At 41.9% G+C, this 18,874-nt stretch overlaps 1 protein-coding gene across 2 annotated transcripts in view; it reads right to left on the bottom strand.

Moving 5' to 3' along the window:
* Window positions 1-10,317: 10,317 nt before the first annotated feature.
* Window positions 10,318-18,874, bottom strand: part of NOP14 (NOP14 nucleolar protein) — a 79,108-nt gene continuing 70,551 nt past the window's right edge. For both annotated transcript variants that reach the window (XM_085848326.1, XM_085848327.1), the window contains exons 15-19: window positions 18,196-18,358; window positions 15,655-15,802; window positions 11,505-11,620; window positions 10,688-10,837; window positions 10,318-10,493 (exon numbers count right to left, since the gene is read on the bottom strand). In XM_085848326.1, coding sequence (XP_085704452.1) covers window positions 10,394-10,493; window positions 10,688-10,837; window positions 11,505-11,620; window positions 15,655-15,802; window positions 18,196-18,358 — 677 coding nt within the window. In that variant the 3' untranslated portion in view covers window positions 10,318-10,393. The remainder of the gene's footprint in view (window positions 10,494-10,687; window positions 10,838-11,504; window positions 11,621-15,654; window positions 15,803-18,195; window positions 18,359-18,874) is intronic.

Below are 18,874 nucleotides of genomic sequence, written 5' to 3'. Positions count from 1 at the left end.
AATATACCTGGCAAGTTTCAATTAGATCAGACCAGTGGTTGTCGAGAAACAGTGGTCACAGACACAGACACACAGACACACAGACACACAGACACACAGACACACAGACACACAGACACACAGACACACAGACACACAGACACACAGACACACACTGCTGGAATTATAGATAGATTAATAATCTCTTCAGAGATACGAACGTGCTCGTCCATCGATACCTTCGGCAATGTCTCGCCATTAACGGTCACGTTCACACACGATCATGTTGTACATCGACATGGAATTACAAAAATTACCTTTAAACAAAGGCCCAGGACAGATCGTAGACAACATGAACAATAAATACATCGATTACTGAAACAAGAATCCGTCACGCTAATAATCCATTTACTTGGTTGGAAACCTAATAATCCATTAACTCGGAACAATAATTCGTATCAATTTAAATGTCAGTACGAGCAGAGTATCCGCCCTTCAGGAGATCTTGTTCCGAGCAAGCAACGAGTTCTTCTGATGCATACTTTCACTTGGGCGGTGTATAGGCAACATACAGCTCTGAACACGCAAAAAATTAATAATAATAATAACAATAAACCCGGGTTATGTGCACGAATCAAAAACATACCGACTGCTTAAAACTCAAAACACCTCCTCACAGCACTAAAAAAAACGTGCGTACAGGAATACTGTACTGTACTGTACTGTACTGTACTGTACTGTACTGTACTGTACTGTACTGTACGTGGTGTAGAAGTGTAATACCATCCCCTACCACAATTCCATGACAAACACACCATTCCATGAATTATAGTTAGTACTAGCAACGGACACACTGACACACAACCTTTTATTGGTGTCGATGTCCGTTTTAAAAGCTTGTCTTTCCAGGAGAGAAGAGGAAGAAGTGGGATTTTGAGCTTAATGTAGCAGCTCCAAAGGGAACATTTATTATTCAACAACAGCAGGAACCCTTTCGAGGACAAGGAACAAACAAACAACAACATCCACGACGGCAGCAGCAAGCAACTACAAGACAAACAACGTTGTTGTAAAAGATCCTTTTTTCCAAGTGTTTCACTTCATTTTAAATCCTCATGGAGATACATGTGCAATCTGCTTGTGCAACATGTTGTCTTTTGATTAAACCAATCAGCGAAGTGATGGGTAGATACGGTTAGTGAACCATTAAAAAGTGTGATGAGCACACGGACCGGCGTGCTTTTCCCTTCCAATTGTTCAGCAAAGGTTAAGGTATTGAACACATTGAGTACAAAGTGTTGTTACATTGTCCTCACTGGCATGGGAAACAAAATTCCATGCTGTACGACACCTGTTAGAACCTTTTTTTTGGAACTTCACATAACACAAGACTTTCAAAATGGCGGATGAACACCAAACGAGGCCTTCAGCACACGCGCCGTGTAGGTGTTTCCAGTGACTGGGTTCGAATCGCGGGATACTTTTAACCTGCCCTTGTGAGCATGAAATCTGAGATTCAAATCGTCTTTTAAACACAATTTTCAACATTGAGACAAAAGAGTGGCAATTTCAGAATGGTTAAACATAATGGTTCTGTTCCTAAATTAAAATCGGAATCACGGAAATACCTGTGGATGACAGGAGTCGGGTTCTTACCATGTACTGTTGGTACACACACACACACACACACACACACACACACACACACACACACACACACACACACACACACACACACACACACACACACACACACACACACACACACGTCCACATAAAAATTGAGTAAAATTTCTCTTGTAGCCGCGGAACCAAACAAACAATACATTTATAACTGCACTCACAGCTCCCGTAGCTCCCCCACCAAGACTAATAGTAAATGTCATCATTTTAAACTTACCCTGTGCATCCACAAGGCCCAAGAGAACTTAATCCACGCACACAGGCTATTCATTGGTAGCGAACCGTCGGAGGTTTGTGGAGCAAATACCCTTCCACAGGGCCTAGCACCGACCCACCTGGTCGGGAGTTTGCAGTACGAGCAAGTGCCCATTTGGTGAGCTGAGAAAGTTCTCCCAATCATTTGTTGTGCAAAGGCACTTTTACAAGTATTTTCAGCTTCTTTCAGAAGCTTTGTGAACCATTTCAGGGACCAATCATTGTTACAGACACACAATATATTTTATTTTGCACCAAACTCCTCAGCTTCCTGGGGTTTCTGCGCGTGCACACCTATCATTTTGGGGTGGATTACGTCATTTTGAAAGTTACGTACTGTACAAGAGTTAGAGTCAACGCAGAAATAAAACTTTAATTCCTGTAAGAAACAAAATGGAACTCCTGGCTAAACCAGATTTTAAACATCAGAGGACCTTTTAAAATAAAAAATAGTACTTGTGGAAATGGAGGTGAGGAAGCAATCAAATGTCATGGCAGGGGAAGGAGAGATGCACTCCAGCATGCTGGACTGAGAGGAACATTGGGCATTTTCAAACCATTAAACACCATTACTCAATTTCATGATTTTTTTTAATGAGGAAAACCAGTTTAAATTAGCAAATAGGAAAGTTCCACCTCCATGGGATGACAATGTCAGAGGATAGTCATTTTTGTTGTTGTTTGGGGTATACAAAGTCAAGGCTCTTGGAGGAGCTGGAATATAGAACGGATCAGGACGTAACAGAACAAAACTAGAAGGGCACTCGGTGGAGCGCATACCTCTGCCACATCATGCCTGATCCACGAGAACACATCAGGCCCAATACATTTTTGAAATATCATCCTATATAGTAGTTTCAGGTGGAGCTGTGTGGAAGATTGAAGAGGAAACACGAAACAGACTTACGGTATAATACTGGCATAATGGTTTGTGTTCGCTCCAAGTCTGTGGTTTGATTCTAACCTTGGCTATGTCATACGAAACACTAATAATGCATACACTGCTGCCTTGTCTGACACAGTATTTAGATGACTGAATGGATGCCAACCCGTGGATAGAGCTTTGGGTTGGCATCTGCTCATGTGAAAGACACCAAAAAGTTTTTAAATTCATATTGCAGAAGGGACAGGCAGCTCAAAAAAAAACAAACGTGCTTAATGATGCGGTGTCCTCTACTGGTACCGCACTGAACCGAAACCCCAACTCAACCAGTATTGAACCCCATTAGAAGATCACCAATGAGGATGCTCCACAACTATAACACGTATACTTATGCTCTATACAATGTGTTAATACATAATAGTTATCCCTTCATCACCACTTTCGTTTGTAGACAATCAAAGAATGGATTGTAACTTTTATGCTGCTGTGACCCTAACCCTAACCCTAAAGTCACAATGGAGTGCTGGCAAGCGAATGTACATATTTGTTGTTATGTACATTCGCCTCCGAGTTGTCTAGTTTGGGTTTGAATCTCAACTCAACTATAAACGAATCGCCCTGGTGTTTTGTAGGCAGGGCAAAGCATATACATGTGTACCGTCCCTCGGGTGGACATCAAACTGGGCATCCTGCCTGCCGGCATTAGTTAAAAGACGTTAAATATTCCATGGTGTATTTTGCGAAGAGCAGGCAAGCTATTTTCAACACTCTGAACAAAATTCCAGCACACCCATTCGAGTAGCCAGTGTCAGAATGGTGACCCATCCAGGATTGTAGTCCGAGCCAAGAAACCTGCCTCAGTTGACCTGTCTGGAGAGAGAGCGGCTTTATGTATAAGGGAAGTAATAACAATAGTAATAATAAAACGAGATGGTAGTCATAGGATACATACCCCACAGTTTTGAGAAGGACTTGGTGTGAGCCAATTTTTGTTTCTTCATCCAATATGGCTGCCACACCATGTGACCGATGACGTCATCTTTATCGAACCATATTTCCCATGGGTGGTTGATCAATTTGTTAAATTTTGCATTAGTCGGTTAGGCGGTTTCTCCTACGAATATTTTCAAAGATTTTCCCTTGGATCCAGTATGGCTGCCAGACAACGTGACACATGATGGTCATGTTTATGAAAATCGTGTTCAAATTTCTAGTCAATCGGATGAAAAAAAAATGAGGATTTTAGAAATTCGGTCTACGTTGACCTCAAAAATAGTTGGTGGTTGAACTCAGTGATTTGATATGCAAATCCTCTTTAAATTTCTCGTCAATCGGATGAAAATTGAGTGTTTTAGAAAGTTGGCCTATGTTGACCTTTGGCCCATGTTGACCTCAAAAGAGTGATCACTATATCACAAGGTCATGTAACATGTGGTGAAGTTTCAATTTCCTTCAGTGAATGGTTTTCGATGTACGCTCTTCACAAAATGCAGACACATACGACGTACTGTTATGAATCTGGAAGCCATTTGCACACAATCAGACAGCAGTCCCTAATCTTAGTTATTTCAATAAGTATGTGTATAGTTAGAATCCTCCCTATTTTAAAAGGGAATTACATGTGTGCACTGCGAAGTTTCTTTCTAGTTAGATTTTTGCAATACCCAACGCCAACAAATCAATCCTTCACTTCTTCGCACCATCGACGCCATTGCCCATGTGCGTTCGACCCTGGACGTGGGCGGAGGTTTCCTCACCGCAGAACACCGACTTTGCCCAGGAAAGGAGGGGGTTCCCCCCTGTCCAATCATGGATGGCCAGCACATCACCCCACGAAACCCTGTCCAATCAGGGCAAAGATTACGTCAGAGCTCCGACTCCACCCCAGAAAGGCAGGGTTTTCCCCCTGTCCAATTAGAGGGGGACAAATATTACCCCATGAAACCCTGTCCAATCAGGGAAAAGATTACCTCAGAGGACCAATCACCCCACCCCGCCCGGGGGGAGGGATAAGAATCGCCAGGCTCCCCTTAGTGCTCGCTGGAGTTGGGTTGGAATTGTCGGAGAAGAAAGGGGTCACCATTGCTCCTGGTGTGCGTCGTTGGTGGTCGTTGTTGCTGTGTCTCAAGCTGGTCCTCTGACTATTCCACAGCCGTCGACTTCCATCTCTCATTTTGTCGAGCAATAACCCGGAGTCCGAGCCGGAAATCTCCACTGGCCCTCTGTGAGGAGCGACCCTAGCCCCTGCTATACCGCGTCTGGGCTCGCCGACGACCCCGAGTTTCACACCTGCAGTCGCGGGCCAAACCGCACGAGGCGGCCAGGTACCGACCAAACTCTGACCTCCAGCCTGTCTATCCCCTTGGCTGCGAGGATCGAAATAAAGATAATCCGGGTCCATTTTCTTTTGGTGTGTGTGTGTGTGTGTGTGTGTGTGTGTGTGTGTGTGTGTGTGTGTGTGTGTGTGTCTGTGGTGGCACCATCCTACAAGTAGAAATTGTATGTGTTGATTGCTCATTGTACAATGCCTGTATATTCGGAAGAAGTCGACACTGTCTTATTATTGTAAGTAAATAACTGTTAAATGTTCCAGCTCTTTGCCTGTCATTTCTATCATTGACCCAGTGTGGTTCAGGCTTGAGAATTAGGAAGGCGGATTGTGCTGTAAGTTGTCATTTGGGCCAGCGCGACTTTGGTAATTTCCGCTCGGTTTTGCTGGATCCGAGTCGGTAACAGCGACTCGATTCGGACAAAGCTGGCTGAGGGTGTGGCTTCCTCAGTAGTTAGATGGCGTGATTACTTCGGTAAATTGGAATAGACAAGTGGACCCTACCTCACGCCGTCAAAATATTGGCGACCACGGTCCTTTAAGCGACCCGGCGACTCCGGAGTTATCTGGGGTGACGACCTTCCATTCCAGCGTTCGGTGGGAGACGGCCCAACTGCTCCGTCTCGCGATCATCCTCGCCCCCGAACCCGGCACCACAACAGTACGACTTGACGTACATTACCAATCACTTAACCCTGCCTTTCGCTTTGCGAGCGCAGAGTAATTACAATAAATTCATCAAAAATAAGTCAGGATTGAAGTCAAACCTGAAACAAGAAAGCTTGCCTTTTTAGCAAAGATGTTACTCAAAAGTGTAATTTATGAACTCTCTCTCAATGCCATCACAATGGTTAATTTCACACACACATTTATATCAGAGAAGGCTATCAAAATGTTTTTTCTCATCAAAATGATTATTCAAAGAGTTCATCCATTTGAAAGCTCACACAAATACGTCAAATGGATAAAAGTTAAAAATTTAAAATGTATTCGATCCTGTAAGCAGAGTTCAGACTGTTTTAGAAATGTTTGAGATATTAACTGTACAGACCCAAGAACATCTCAGGGAAAACACAACATGGAATAAAATAAAAAGAACAAAATGTAGTTCTTGGGGTGGGGGCATTGTGATGGTTACAGGGGTCTGACTGATATCACCCTATCTTTTCAGAAAAAAAAAAACATTATACATCCAATCAATAATTTTACCTTATTAGTTCTTCCCTTCGCCGGAGGAGAGGGTATTGCATTTGGGTCCGTTTGTTTATTTGTCTGCACAGAACTTTTTTTTTGTATACCTTGTCGAGGCTCGTATGAGAGCTAACACACAACGCACAGCAAGGGGGGCACGAGAGAAGAGGGGCGGGAGTGGGAAGGACAAAACAGTGGGGAACAGAGACATTGGGAGATCTGTGGAAGGGAGAGGGATGGGGAATACAAGATGGACATTACAGGGACTTCCCGGAAGGAAAGCAGGGAATTTGAAGGAGGTGGGTTTGGGGTGGATTAACGGGGGTAGAAAAGATCGAGGATTTGGATGGGGGATGATAAGAGGTGGTGGTGAACATCTGTTTTGAAGGCCTGGAGGGAAGAATGGGATTGAATAGAGTGAGGGAGTTTATTCCAAAGGCGGGGAAAAAAGGAACGAAAGAGTGAAGGTGAGCAGTGATTCGTGATTTTGGTAGTTTTACCAGAAGGGGGTTGTTGGCGGACCTTGAGCGCCCTGCGGAAATGTGGTGGATCGATCATTATAAGAGATCGTTTTTATTATTATTATTGTTTGAGAGTTTTCATCAGTTTGGACTATGATGTTCGCGGATGACATCATGATCTGTAGGGAGAGTAGGGAGCAGGCTGAAGCGAGCCTTGAGAGGTGGAGGTACGCACTGGAGAGAAGGGGAATGATAGTCAGTAGGAGTAAGATGGAGTACATGTGCGTAAATGAGAGGGAGGGTGGTGGTATGGTGCAGTTGCAAGGAGTTGAGGTGGGGAAGGTGGATTGGTTTAAATACTTGGGATCAACTGTCCAAAGTAACGGAGAGTGTGGGAGAGAAGTGAAAAAGAGAGTGCAGGCAGGATGGAGTGGGTGGAGAAGAGTTGCAGGAGTGATTTGTGACAGAAGGGTAGCTGCAAGAGTGAAGGGGAAAGTATATAAGACGGTAGTGAGACCAGCTATGTTGTATGGTTTGGAGGCAGTGGCACTAACAATAAAAGACAGGAAGCGGAGCTGGAGGTGGCAGAGTTAAAGATGCTGCGATTCTCGTTGGGAGTGACGAGGATGGATAGGATAAGAAATGAGTATATTAGAGGGACAGCGCAGGTAGGACGGTTTAGAGACAAAGTGAGAGAGGCAAGATTGAGATGGTTTGGACATGTACACAGGAGGGAAACGGAGTATATCGGGAGAAGGATGTTGAAGATGGAGCTGCCAGGCAGGAGGAGAAGAGGAAGGCCAAAGAAGAGGTTCATGGATGCGGTGAGGGCGGACATGCGGGTGGTTGGAGTGTCAATGGAAGATGTGGAGGATAGAGCGAAATGGAGACGGTTGATCCGCTGTGGCGACCCCTAACGGGAGCAAGCCGAAAGAGGAAGAAGAAGAAGAGTTTTCTTCAGATTATGTCACGGAAGTGTTGTAGAAAATATTGCGAGGTGAATGGTGAAATTGGATCGATAAACGCAGGGGGTCGAAACAGATCACGTGGTTATGGGAGAAGCACTTGGCTATGGGAGGTGTGTCGTCAAAAGTGAAATTATTTATTTTAAATAAGGATTGCGTAACATTTGGAAAAGGGAAGGTTGAAGTAAAATTGTGGAAGTGTGTGGTGAATTTGGACGTTAAACACAGTGTGAAGCTGCTGGGTCGATGAAAAGTACCAGGAAGAGTCCAGACACGTGGTTTCAGGAGGTGTAGAGATTGAAAGGATACAAGGAAGATTATTATTTTTTGATGCATTTTTGAAGAACAGGTAAGATTTGGGATTGGAAGGTTGTAGATCGGAAGAAATCGTGAAGGTAATGGCGAGAGAGGGTCAGCTTAGTAGAATAAAGATGGTGTGCCGGCAGGAGGCAGAAGAGGATGAAGAAGAAGAAGAAGATGAAGAAGAAGAAGATGAAGAAGAAGATGAAGAATCAAGACTTGTGAGTGTGCAAGGAGAAAGGTAGTTTTTTTTGTTTGTTTTTTTAAGACAAGAAATAGTGTTCAGTTGGGAGGGATGGGGGACGTTGGGAAAGTGGGGAAGATAGAAATTGAAGGTAATGGGGAGATAATACAAATAAACATGATCGAACACCGAGGGGAGGGATGGGTAGGCCTCAAGCACCCGGTAAGATGACGTCGACGAAAGCTCACAAAATAGCACGATTTTTGAAACAAAACCTAACTGGGAACACACAGTAACATGCAGATGAGAAAATAAACAGTTAAAACGGGACAGATAACGACCGGAAACTTAACTTTGAGATCGTCAGCAGAGAGCCCTGAAGGAGACCTGCCAACGCTCCAAACCCAGAACCAAAACTTTAATGTTTTTCTCTGCACCAACTTGTGGGATTGAGACGAAATTTTCGTGATAGGAGCGACTACTCATGTAGAGTGTTGAGGTGATAATTATGACATAATAGATCACGTGGTGTGGCAGCCATGTTGGAAAACCAGAGAAACTTTGGACCTCGGTATCACTGAAACTGCACCAAGGAAAAAATTGAAACACGGCACACCGCAAGTACTCCTCATGGAGAATAAGTGTGACTTTTATGACATCATAGGTGCCTTTGTTATGTCATAATTGCATTTGTAGAACGTTACATCTGATCAGTATGAAAATTTTTGAGGGCCGTCGAGGGATAAAATGGTCCACAGGAAAAAAAAATGATGATGTCATCTGGCAGCCATATTATTTAATAAAGATAATTAAATAAGAAAACTTCAATAAATCTTCCTCTCTGAAGTGGCTCATCAGATCAAGGTGAAACTTTACATGTATGACCGCCTCGTCATGAGGAACAAAAGGTTCACACATGATGTCATAGGTCACATGATTTGGCAGCCATATTGAATTTACCCTGAAACCTATTAAAAAAAAATCTTCTCCAGAATGGCTGACTGGACTGATCGAGGGGAAACTTCACACAAATGTTCCCCAAGCCTTGGGGCCACCAGAGTATTCATGAATAATTGATGTCACGTGGTCTGGCAGCCATATTAGGTTGAGCAAAAATCTTCAAAAAAAATTATTTCTCTTGAACCGCCTAATCAATCGATGTGAAGCTTCACAATTATGATCTAGTGGTGATGGGGAATATCTATCTTTAATTTCAACCTGATCGGACGCATGGTCTGTCAGCCAGAATGATTTAATTATTTTGATCTGGGTACTTTTTGATTATTATTTTTTAATAAGGCACACTTGGCTGTGCTTGGATGGGTTTGAGGGTAGAGGAGAAGCAGCTGAAATGCGAATCCTATTCAGGTTCCTCCTGATGATTTCATCTGTGCTCTGCTTGATCGGGTTCCTTCTGATTACTCCAATGCAGGACTGTACCTATTTGGTCTTCCATTTGATTTGAATTTATTTTAATCCCATTCTAAATTCAATTGAATCATAATAAATGTCATGGGTCAGTGTCAGGTGTTCAATCAAAGTGGGGCGTCCTGGTACCCGGTCATCACTACCAGCAGTTATAAAGTGGCAGTTCCAGTTATGTCTCCAATTAATTATGTTACACACCAGTACACAGTAACTTGGTGTTTGCTTAGTGGTTAGAGTGGTGGCTTTGGATCCTGGGGTCCTGAGTTCGAGCCCTGTTGGCCACTGAATTAATACCAGCGGGTTGACTCAGCCTGTCATACTTCTGAGGTCGGTGAAATGAGAACCAGTGACCTGGTAATAGGGGCACTGCATCAGCGGCATAGCTGCGCCCCTAACCAATGATGCAACCAGCAGCCAAAAAGGGAGCACACGATGGGAACCAGTACACAAACGCCACAAAACTACTCAAGCACCACACAAAACAAGTCCTGGTAAGGGGCTGCAATCTCCGATTGCTCTTTTTCTTATTTTAAATGTTTTATTCAAAAAAACAATTACATCTTGAGCAATCAAATTATCACTCTGCACCTTGTGCTGGAGAAAACTTGCAACAATTTCGAGAATGCATGGATACCTCTCTTTGCAAAAGCTCAGATCCACCTCTGTATAAAGCAATGTATAAAGAACGTAATCAGAAGTGGCAATGTTTATATTTACAAAATGACTTTGCACACCTCAAACGTTAACATACTTCTTCTTCATGGCTTTATATTCCCCTTCTTGTGTTGACAGCAAGTGCCGTATCTCCTTCACCTTCCTCCTCCTCTCAGCATCCCTGTGACAGACAGATATGTAGAAGCAAGGTGTTTGGCAAAATACTCTTCAAAAGCACTTCCTTTATTTACTTATTTTTTCCACTCACCACTTCTTTTCAACTATCAAATAAATCAAGACATAAAAAAGGAATTTTTCCTCTTTCATTTATCGGTGCAAAAAAACTACGAGTGACCCGAGGAGTGATCTGTTCACCTTTCTAGGTGCTCAGCCAGCTGCTGTCGAGCGAGGAACTGGTTATCCTTTCGCAGTTCTCTGACAGCACCCTTCAACTCCCTTTGATAATGCCGCTGGAACTGCTTCAGCTCCTCCTTACGACCACTCTTCTTATGGCCAGACTCATAACTGCAGTGTAAAGTGAGGAGAAAAAGAGCACTGCTCAAAAATAATTAAAGGCTGGGTTTGGAAATCAAAACTGGTTCAACGACAAGTCTTCCCTTTTCAATCAAAGAATCTTAACCGTTTCATTTGCCTCTACCAACAAGAAAAACTCATTCAATCATGAGAATAATCAAGTGAAATCAGAATCACCATCAAAATGCAAAAAAAAAATAAAAAAGTACAAAATATCATTTGACACGAAAGCGTCAATGGATGTGGTTCCACCCATATTAGATATAAATCCACTGTTATATTTTATCTCAATTAAAGATCACATGAGAGAGGGAGCGTGTGAGAGAAAAAAAAGAGAAAACATCAGAGGCTTCTAACTTGAGTTATGGTCTGCATAATGATTTTCAAAGGGCACATGACCTTTGACCTATTGAACCCAAAATTGAATCAGTTCATCTTTGCATTCTCGTACATACTTGTACCAAGTTTGGTCAAAATCCATTCAGTGGTTCACAAGTTATCGTGGTAACGAAAATATGCTATGCACACACGTACACACAGCCAGACACACAACCCGAAAACATAATGCATTGTGCCTTTGGATGCAGAGGCATAAAAACAAGAAATCAGTGAAAAAAGTTGAAGAAAAAAAAAAAACCGCCAAATGGCCAATGCCTACACTTGCTCCACTTTGGGATGGAACATCTGGATGGGCGTCGGCTTCTGCTTCTGGTACACCATAGGTGTTAGAGTGCGTGGAGTCGTAAGAGAGTGGCACACAACCTTCGCCAGCTCCTGTGAGGCGATTGTGATCAGAAATTTACACACGCTATTGCTGTGTGACATGAAAAGTGCAAACTTAAAAATTAAGAAATCTAGAATTTATAAATCATCAAAATGCAAAATAGAAATACATCAAAAGAAAATGGTCTTATTTCTCGAACTAGAAGGACACTCGGTAGAGCACATACCTCCGCCACGTAATGCCTGATCCACGAGAACATATCGGGCCCAATCAATACTTTTTAAAAATATCAGGCTATGTATCATTTTTGACCCAATCTCTCAATGGTGAAGAATCACTTTAAAAAATCAAATAATTCTCGTATCCAGAACCGTATTTGGATCTTCAACAAAATCGAATCAATTCGTCCTTGCCACACACTCAACCTGTCCACCAAGTTTCATCTGGATCCGTCCACAACTTTTTGAGATATGCTGCACACAAACAAACAGAAAAACAAACAGAAAAACAAACAGACAAACAAGCCGGTAGGCGGTGATGGGTCGCCGAGCATGGAAACTATAAGATATAGAGCAAAATGGATGTCATATAGGGAATCATCTTAAGATTATGCATATCAAATTTCATCCAGTTCCATCTACTGATAACTACTCGGTATCCATGTGAATGAAAAGTACCGAAAATGTGGTTTGAAATCGGAAATCCCCAAAGTTCGAGGGGGTGCTGTGGGTGAACAAAGATGTAAATCGAAAATCCGGCTTGATCGTTTGTGCACAATGTATTCCAGACGATTAGTGTGAATTTTCATGACCATCTGACCATAACCCTAGGAGGAGTAGCATTTGGCGCGAAGGCACCTCCAGCTCTCGCATATTAGGCCAAAAAAAAATAAATGTTGCATTGGCGTAACCCGCCCGACCCTAAAAATTCCGCCGACCCTACGTTTTTTTTTTGTTTTTTTGCTATCGAAAAATTTTGCCGACCCTATTTTATTGCTATTTTTGTTGTTTTGCTATCGTTTTCAAGTATCTTGTTGATTGCGATCGCGATCGCAAAAACCCGGAAGTGTTTCGGACAGAACCCGCCGACAAAAAGGGTGGTACTCGAGCCGGGGGAGATTTTGGGAGGGATTTATTAGGAAAAAATAAAAATAAAAAAAAAAGATCCCGACCGACCTACCCTATTTTTCAGTGACCCGTTACGCCAATGCAACATTTTTTTTTTTGGCCTTATCGATTTTTGCACAAATTGACCTTTGACCCCTGACCTAAGCGAAATCGGTCAATATGTCCTGAGGCAAAGTTGTACTACTCTGAGTACCATGAACCTGCAGTTTCATTCGTATCGATGCACTCACCTGGTCGCTAGGGGGCCTTCAATTTTCACCAATTTTCGCGCATACCCTAATTGTAGGGGGCGCTGCGGGTAAAGTATTCCATATATCACAAAAACCGGAATATATTTGATAGAGCATCACCTGTAGATCATTCTTGCCAAATTTCATAACCCTACGTGGGATAATGGCTTTCGGAATTGATTTCGCGTGAATGGTACCGATTTTGAAGGTTTTTCGGTTGTTGCTAGGAAACCAAAGCGTCCCTAGCAACCATCACAATTTCCAAAGCACTAGGTCATAAGATGTACCTACCACCTGAGTTTGGTCAAAATCGGCCCACGTTTCCTACCAATTATGCTGATGCAAACGAACAAACATCCAAACAACAGACAGAATTACTGACAATAAGGGTCACCTATTTCGGCGACCCAACAATAAGGGTCACCTATTTCGGCGACCCAAACTTACTGACAATAAGGGTCACCTATTTCGGCGTCCCAACAAACAGACAGACAGACAGACAGAAAGGGGTGAAAACATAACCTACTTCACCTTCGGTGGCAGAGGTGACAAAGATACATCAGTGTAACTTGTTAATTACATTTGCTAATTTGCAATATTTAATTAACCAGTAAAATCATGTGAAGGAAATATTAGCAATTGCTCTCTTTCAGTCATAATAAAAATAATTACTAAACATTACATATATAAATTAACCATTGTCTGTTGCCTGATCTACAGTAGTTTGTCTGTAACTACTTCATGCTAGATCATATGGTAGAGCTGAGAGCAAGCTCTCTTTTCCTACATAGCACATCAGAAGCCCAAAACAGACATCATTAGGTTATTCACATTTCCATTATTGGTGATAGCAGCCAAACATAATCAAGATGAATTAATTTATCAATAATCCCTGGTAAACAAAATATATTCCACAAATCACATCACAATAAAATGTTTGGCCGAAGCCTGGTGTTGGCTTAGTGGTTAGAGTGGCTGGCTTGGGAGTCTAAGGTCCTGAGTTTGAGCCCCGTTGTACGTTGAATTAACACCAGGTGGGGGTGACTCAGCCTGTCATCCTTCGGAGGTCAGCAAAATGAGTACCAGTGTACTGGTAATAGGGGCACTGCATCAGCGGCATAGCCACGTCCTTAACCAATGATGCAACCAGCAGCCACAAGGCTGCACGTGTGTGTGTGTGTGCATGTGTTTGTGTGTGTGTGTGTGTGTGTGTGTGTGTGTGTGTGTGTGTGTGTGTGTGTGTGCGTGTGTGTTTGTGTGTGTGTGTGTGACATGTTTAGTTACATAGTTTTTCAACATCTTTTAGACTAGGAAAAATAAAAGCAGAAAAAAGCAATACAACAGCTGCTATACTCATTGTGGCTACCAAATATTTTCAGGATCAAAAAATGACCGAGTGGGGGCACTGCATTGGTGTGCTCACCAAATCATGGTATGCAAACCACCATAAATTTCCATAGGTCTTTAGTTAGAGTTAGGTGACTTTTGTGAATTAGGGAGCAACGACAGCTTCTACGGCCAAGCTGGACTTTACTGGGTGTACAAAGTTAACTTCACGAGTATTGCATGCAAGGCAAGTTGATGGGGCGGAAACTTTCCTTCATTCAGAAATAGTTTGTATGAAATTCTGGCGAGTGGGGATTGTTACAAATGTGGCACAATCTATTTCCACACTTGCTAGTGGAGACAACGCAATGATATGCCTGCAACTGACATACAAGTTGTATTGTGTGATAAACTTGTTTTATAAACACAAGTGTTAAAAACAAAAAGTGTTCTTCTAAAATGTTGACCAGACAAGTTGTGTGGATTTTAGAAAGTTCGACAATGAGAAACAATATAGTTACGTGGCAAAGTTATTTCTCCCAAACAGTTGATGAAACGGTAACAGATGTTGGCTGACATTGACATTAATACATTATGTGACAAGTAAACAGACTATTTTTTGTGGAAACATGCTCATAGTTTTTCAAAAAATGTTCGATTATGATTCAACATCAGCGCCTCCCCAACCCCACTTATCAATTTATTTTATTTGAGTCCTTCACCTGCGCAGATACCTTCATCAATTCAGGTGATTGAAAATATCAACCAAGTAAGCAATCAGACTTTGCAACATCAGGAAGAGTTTAACCTCTCCAACAATGACACAAACCAGCAGGCACATGCTGCACACAAGAGGAAATTATCAATTTATTCAAAATCTTATGACAACTCTTGAGAAGACTCGAGCTACCACCATATATTTGAGAATCCACCAAATCATTCCGACTTTTTTTCCAAGCCTGTTTTACCAACTTCCACATTCTCATTCTTTCTTCCAGGTTTTCAAGACAGATGTTCACCACCATCTCAGATCATCCCCCATCCAAAAGCATGATCTTTTCTATTCCCGTTAACTCTCCCCAAGCCCAACTATTTCCAAGTTTCCAGTTTTTCCTTCCTGAAAATTTGTGACTGTATCCATCTTGACCACCCCCTTTGACCTCCCCTAACCCTCATTCTTCCCCACATTGCTCATTTCTCCCAAGTCTTCCTCTATTTTTCCCTCATTCCTGGTGTTGGTGCATCCCCCTCCTCCCCCCACCGCTCCTTATCATTTTCCTTTTGTTCTGTTATGTTCTGATCCTTTCAATGTTCGAGCTCCTCGCCGAGCCTCGACATTGTATAAAATTCCAGCTTAGGTAAAACCTTACGTTCAAAGTTATCCTTTATGCTGTGTCTCACCTGGACAGGTGTTGGGTAATTGTTCAATTTCAGGTGCTGGGTGAGAAGCACCTTAATTGGATGGAAAAGCTCAGGGAAGGCAGGAAGGCCATTGTAGAGTTTCACACAGTCACGGATAAGCTCCAGAGTTAGGGCCAAGGCAGATATCCTGCATGAAACGTTATTACATGAATGTATACATTTCAGCCCAAGCAAAATCGATTTAAAAAAAAACAAACAAATCGAACAAATATTAGATAGTTTAACCTTATAAAGTGTTTCACAGAAAACATTTAAATCGATAGTTTTCAAATTTGTGAAGAGGATGCAGAGGGTAGAATTTTAATGTCAATCTCAGATTGCCTACAGGATTAATGAGTTAATCAGTGGACAGGATAATTACCCCCTCTCAGAAGGTCATAAGTGAGCCCCTGTGTTTTTTTTGTTTTTTTTTAACCAACAATCCAACAGTGACACAGAAATTCCACCAATCTAAAATTTGAAATCCCAAACCCCTCGTACTGCTGCCTTCAGCTGAAATTGAAGCAACAACTTCTGGGATGTCAATGCAATTCCTTGTCAAGAGGTCACCACCGCACCAGCTGTGTAGTGTGGGGGAGGGACCTCCCCCACCCCCCACCTCGGACAAAGTACAGTGTGTCTAATGTCAACAATTGACCTTTTGTGCTATTCTCCTTTAAACCAGTGATTTCTGCTACTTGACAGGCAACGTGGAAGTCCCTCATCACCCACTCCTCCTGCTATGCACTCTCAAACAAGTGAAATAAAAAAAATTTGGTCCAATTTGGTCCAAGGTTTTTAACAGGTCACAACTGCATATGCATTTGTATATTATTTGTATTTTATTTGTATATTGTCTACTAATGTTACAATGAAGTCTACTTTTGGCATTGTCCTGCATCTCATTTACGGACAAGTTCCACGACGAGTCGTATATCTCTGCAAACAATATATATTTGTCAAATTGGAACAAATATTGGTTTGACAAGTTTTCATCATATTTTGCATAAAGCCCAATAATATTTCAACTTGATATAATGAACGAAGAAAAATAAAAATAAACCAATGTCACCCCCAGGGTGACCAGTATCTTGCCAAAATGTGAACATGAGTGACTTATTTATTCGATTAAAGTGACTCAAAAAATAAGGGTTTCGTCGACCTTGATGCTTGACCTTTTTGTGACCTTAACCTTTATATTTTCGTACGGTTAATGGTATCTCTCCAGGACCGTTGTACATGAAATATCAAGAGATTTTGATGAGAACTGAGGAAATAAAATTTTCATGAAAAATCCGTTTTTTCGTCATGACATTTGATGACGTCATAGCGTCAAACTTTTGACAGATCTGGAAAGCACTTATCAAGCGCTTTCATATGAGGTATTACTTGATATAGTATCTAAGATTTCAAAATTTGACCTTGGGGTCAAAAGCTTTCGACCTCCAGCGCTAACCATGAAGGTCAAGAAGGCCAATCGCCACCAAAAATTAATCAGCTGAACGCCAGACCATGAACTATATTCCCATGAAGTTTGAAGACGATCCGATCAAAATTACTCAAAAAATAAGGGTTTCGTCGACACCCCTGATTTGCAACAGTGACCTTGACCTTTGACCTTGAAAATATTATGCGCTGAAAGGGACATCTATAGGACTCTGATATGCGAAGTTACAAACATTTCCAATGATAACTGTGCTCTGCAAAGTGATCGATAGATGATTACAGACAAACAAACAACAACAAAAAAACAACATACAAGCTGACTAACATATCTTGCAAAAACTTCGTTTTGGCAAGATAATAAAATAAAATAAAATGCAAGTGATCCACATCCATTGTGGAATAATTAAAACTATATTATCGGTGGTTCGTCAAGTGCGATTATGGACAAAGTGTATAAGGTGAAATGTGGGATTTATATCAGGGGTCGTGGTACAACGAGTTTTGGATACATTGATCAGTCCAAGGAATGCATAGGTTAGCTAAAACGAGACTCCACTGTATTGTACATGCCTATAATAATCTTCGGGCTGACAGGATGGTTTAGGAGATACACACACTCGCCTCTAAGCTGTCTAGCCTGGATTCAAATCTCGAACCAGCCATAAACTGTCATCCTGGTGTTTCACAAGCAGGGTGATTCTTCAATGCATGCACCGTCCCCCTCAAATGGACATCAAACTGGGAAATCCATCTGCCGGAATTAGTTGGTGGACGTTTAACACTCGACGGTGTCCTTCGCGAAAAGTAGGCGAGCCATTGCCGGCACCCTGAACAAATTTCGAATTCCTGCTATAATTATTGCTAGGAAGGCAATGGCAAACCACCCAGTATAACTTTTGCCAAGAAACTGCTTCGCAACACTGACACTGCAACAGAGTATGATACATCATAATAATAGTCATAACCTTCAGAGTACACCATTCATTTTACGTCAAATTTCCTAATTCTAATGACATGAGAAAATAAGTGAAGGACAGGTTTGGTGCCAAAATAAAATATTCCAGTGAAAGGGGGGAAAATAAAGCCCAAATGTACCGGAAATGATCGCAGTCCAGTAGGTCATCTGTTTGTGGCCCAGTGTTAAGGACGGAAAGGGGCAGCCGAAGATTTCTCCACGAGCCGAATGTCGATTGGTTCGATACAACGAGCAGTGCATGGCACCGACTGGCATGCCAGACGGAAGTAGGAGGTTGGAAATCTGCAACAACGGAAAATGTTTGGGTGCAGACTAAGTGAATAAACTACTTATGATTGTTTGAATGTACCACTGTATTTAGGGGGTCTTATTTATTCAAAAGTAATTACAACCAATATTTCAGGTAAGTGGCCTGTTCATATCCTGGTTATATTTGATCTATCACAATCAATGCAATTCTTTTTCAGTAAAATTAAATTGATGTTAAAAAATTGTTACTAAGGGACAGCAAGTCTGTTGTAATTTCAGCTGCGACAAAAGTGCAGATTTGGCAGGATTTACACGACGAAAATTGATCCCAAATGTTGACCACAGAAACAAAATGGGGGATTTGCCAACTGGTTCTAATGGAAGGACAAAGTGAGAATATGGCTCATTGTTGTGTTAAAATGACAAGTTGTAAATTTTCTGAAGATCGCCAGACAGGGACTCTGCCAACAGTCAAAAAAGTTTTAAAATCCTGCCTTTTTACTACAGACTAGTGGGCCTGTTGGTCCATTGGACCAATTTTTCATTAAT

Source organism: Eptatretus burgeri, chromosome 12 (genome assembly GCF_056783735.1).
Source record: "Eptatretus burgeri isolate ZD-2024b chromosome 12, Ebu_testis_v1, whole genome shotgun sequence".
In the NCBI taxonomy this organism is placed as follows: Eukaryota; Metazoa; Chordata; class Myxini; order Myxiniformes; family Myxinidae; genus Eptatretus; species Eptatretus burgeri.
This window is presented reverse-complemented; position numbering and strand designations above follow the sequence as displayed.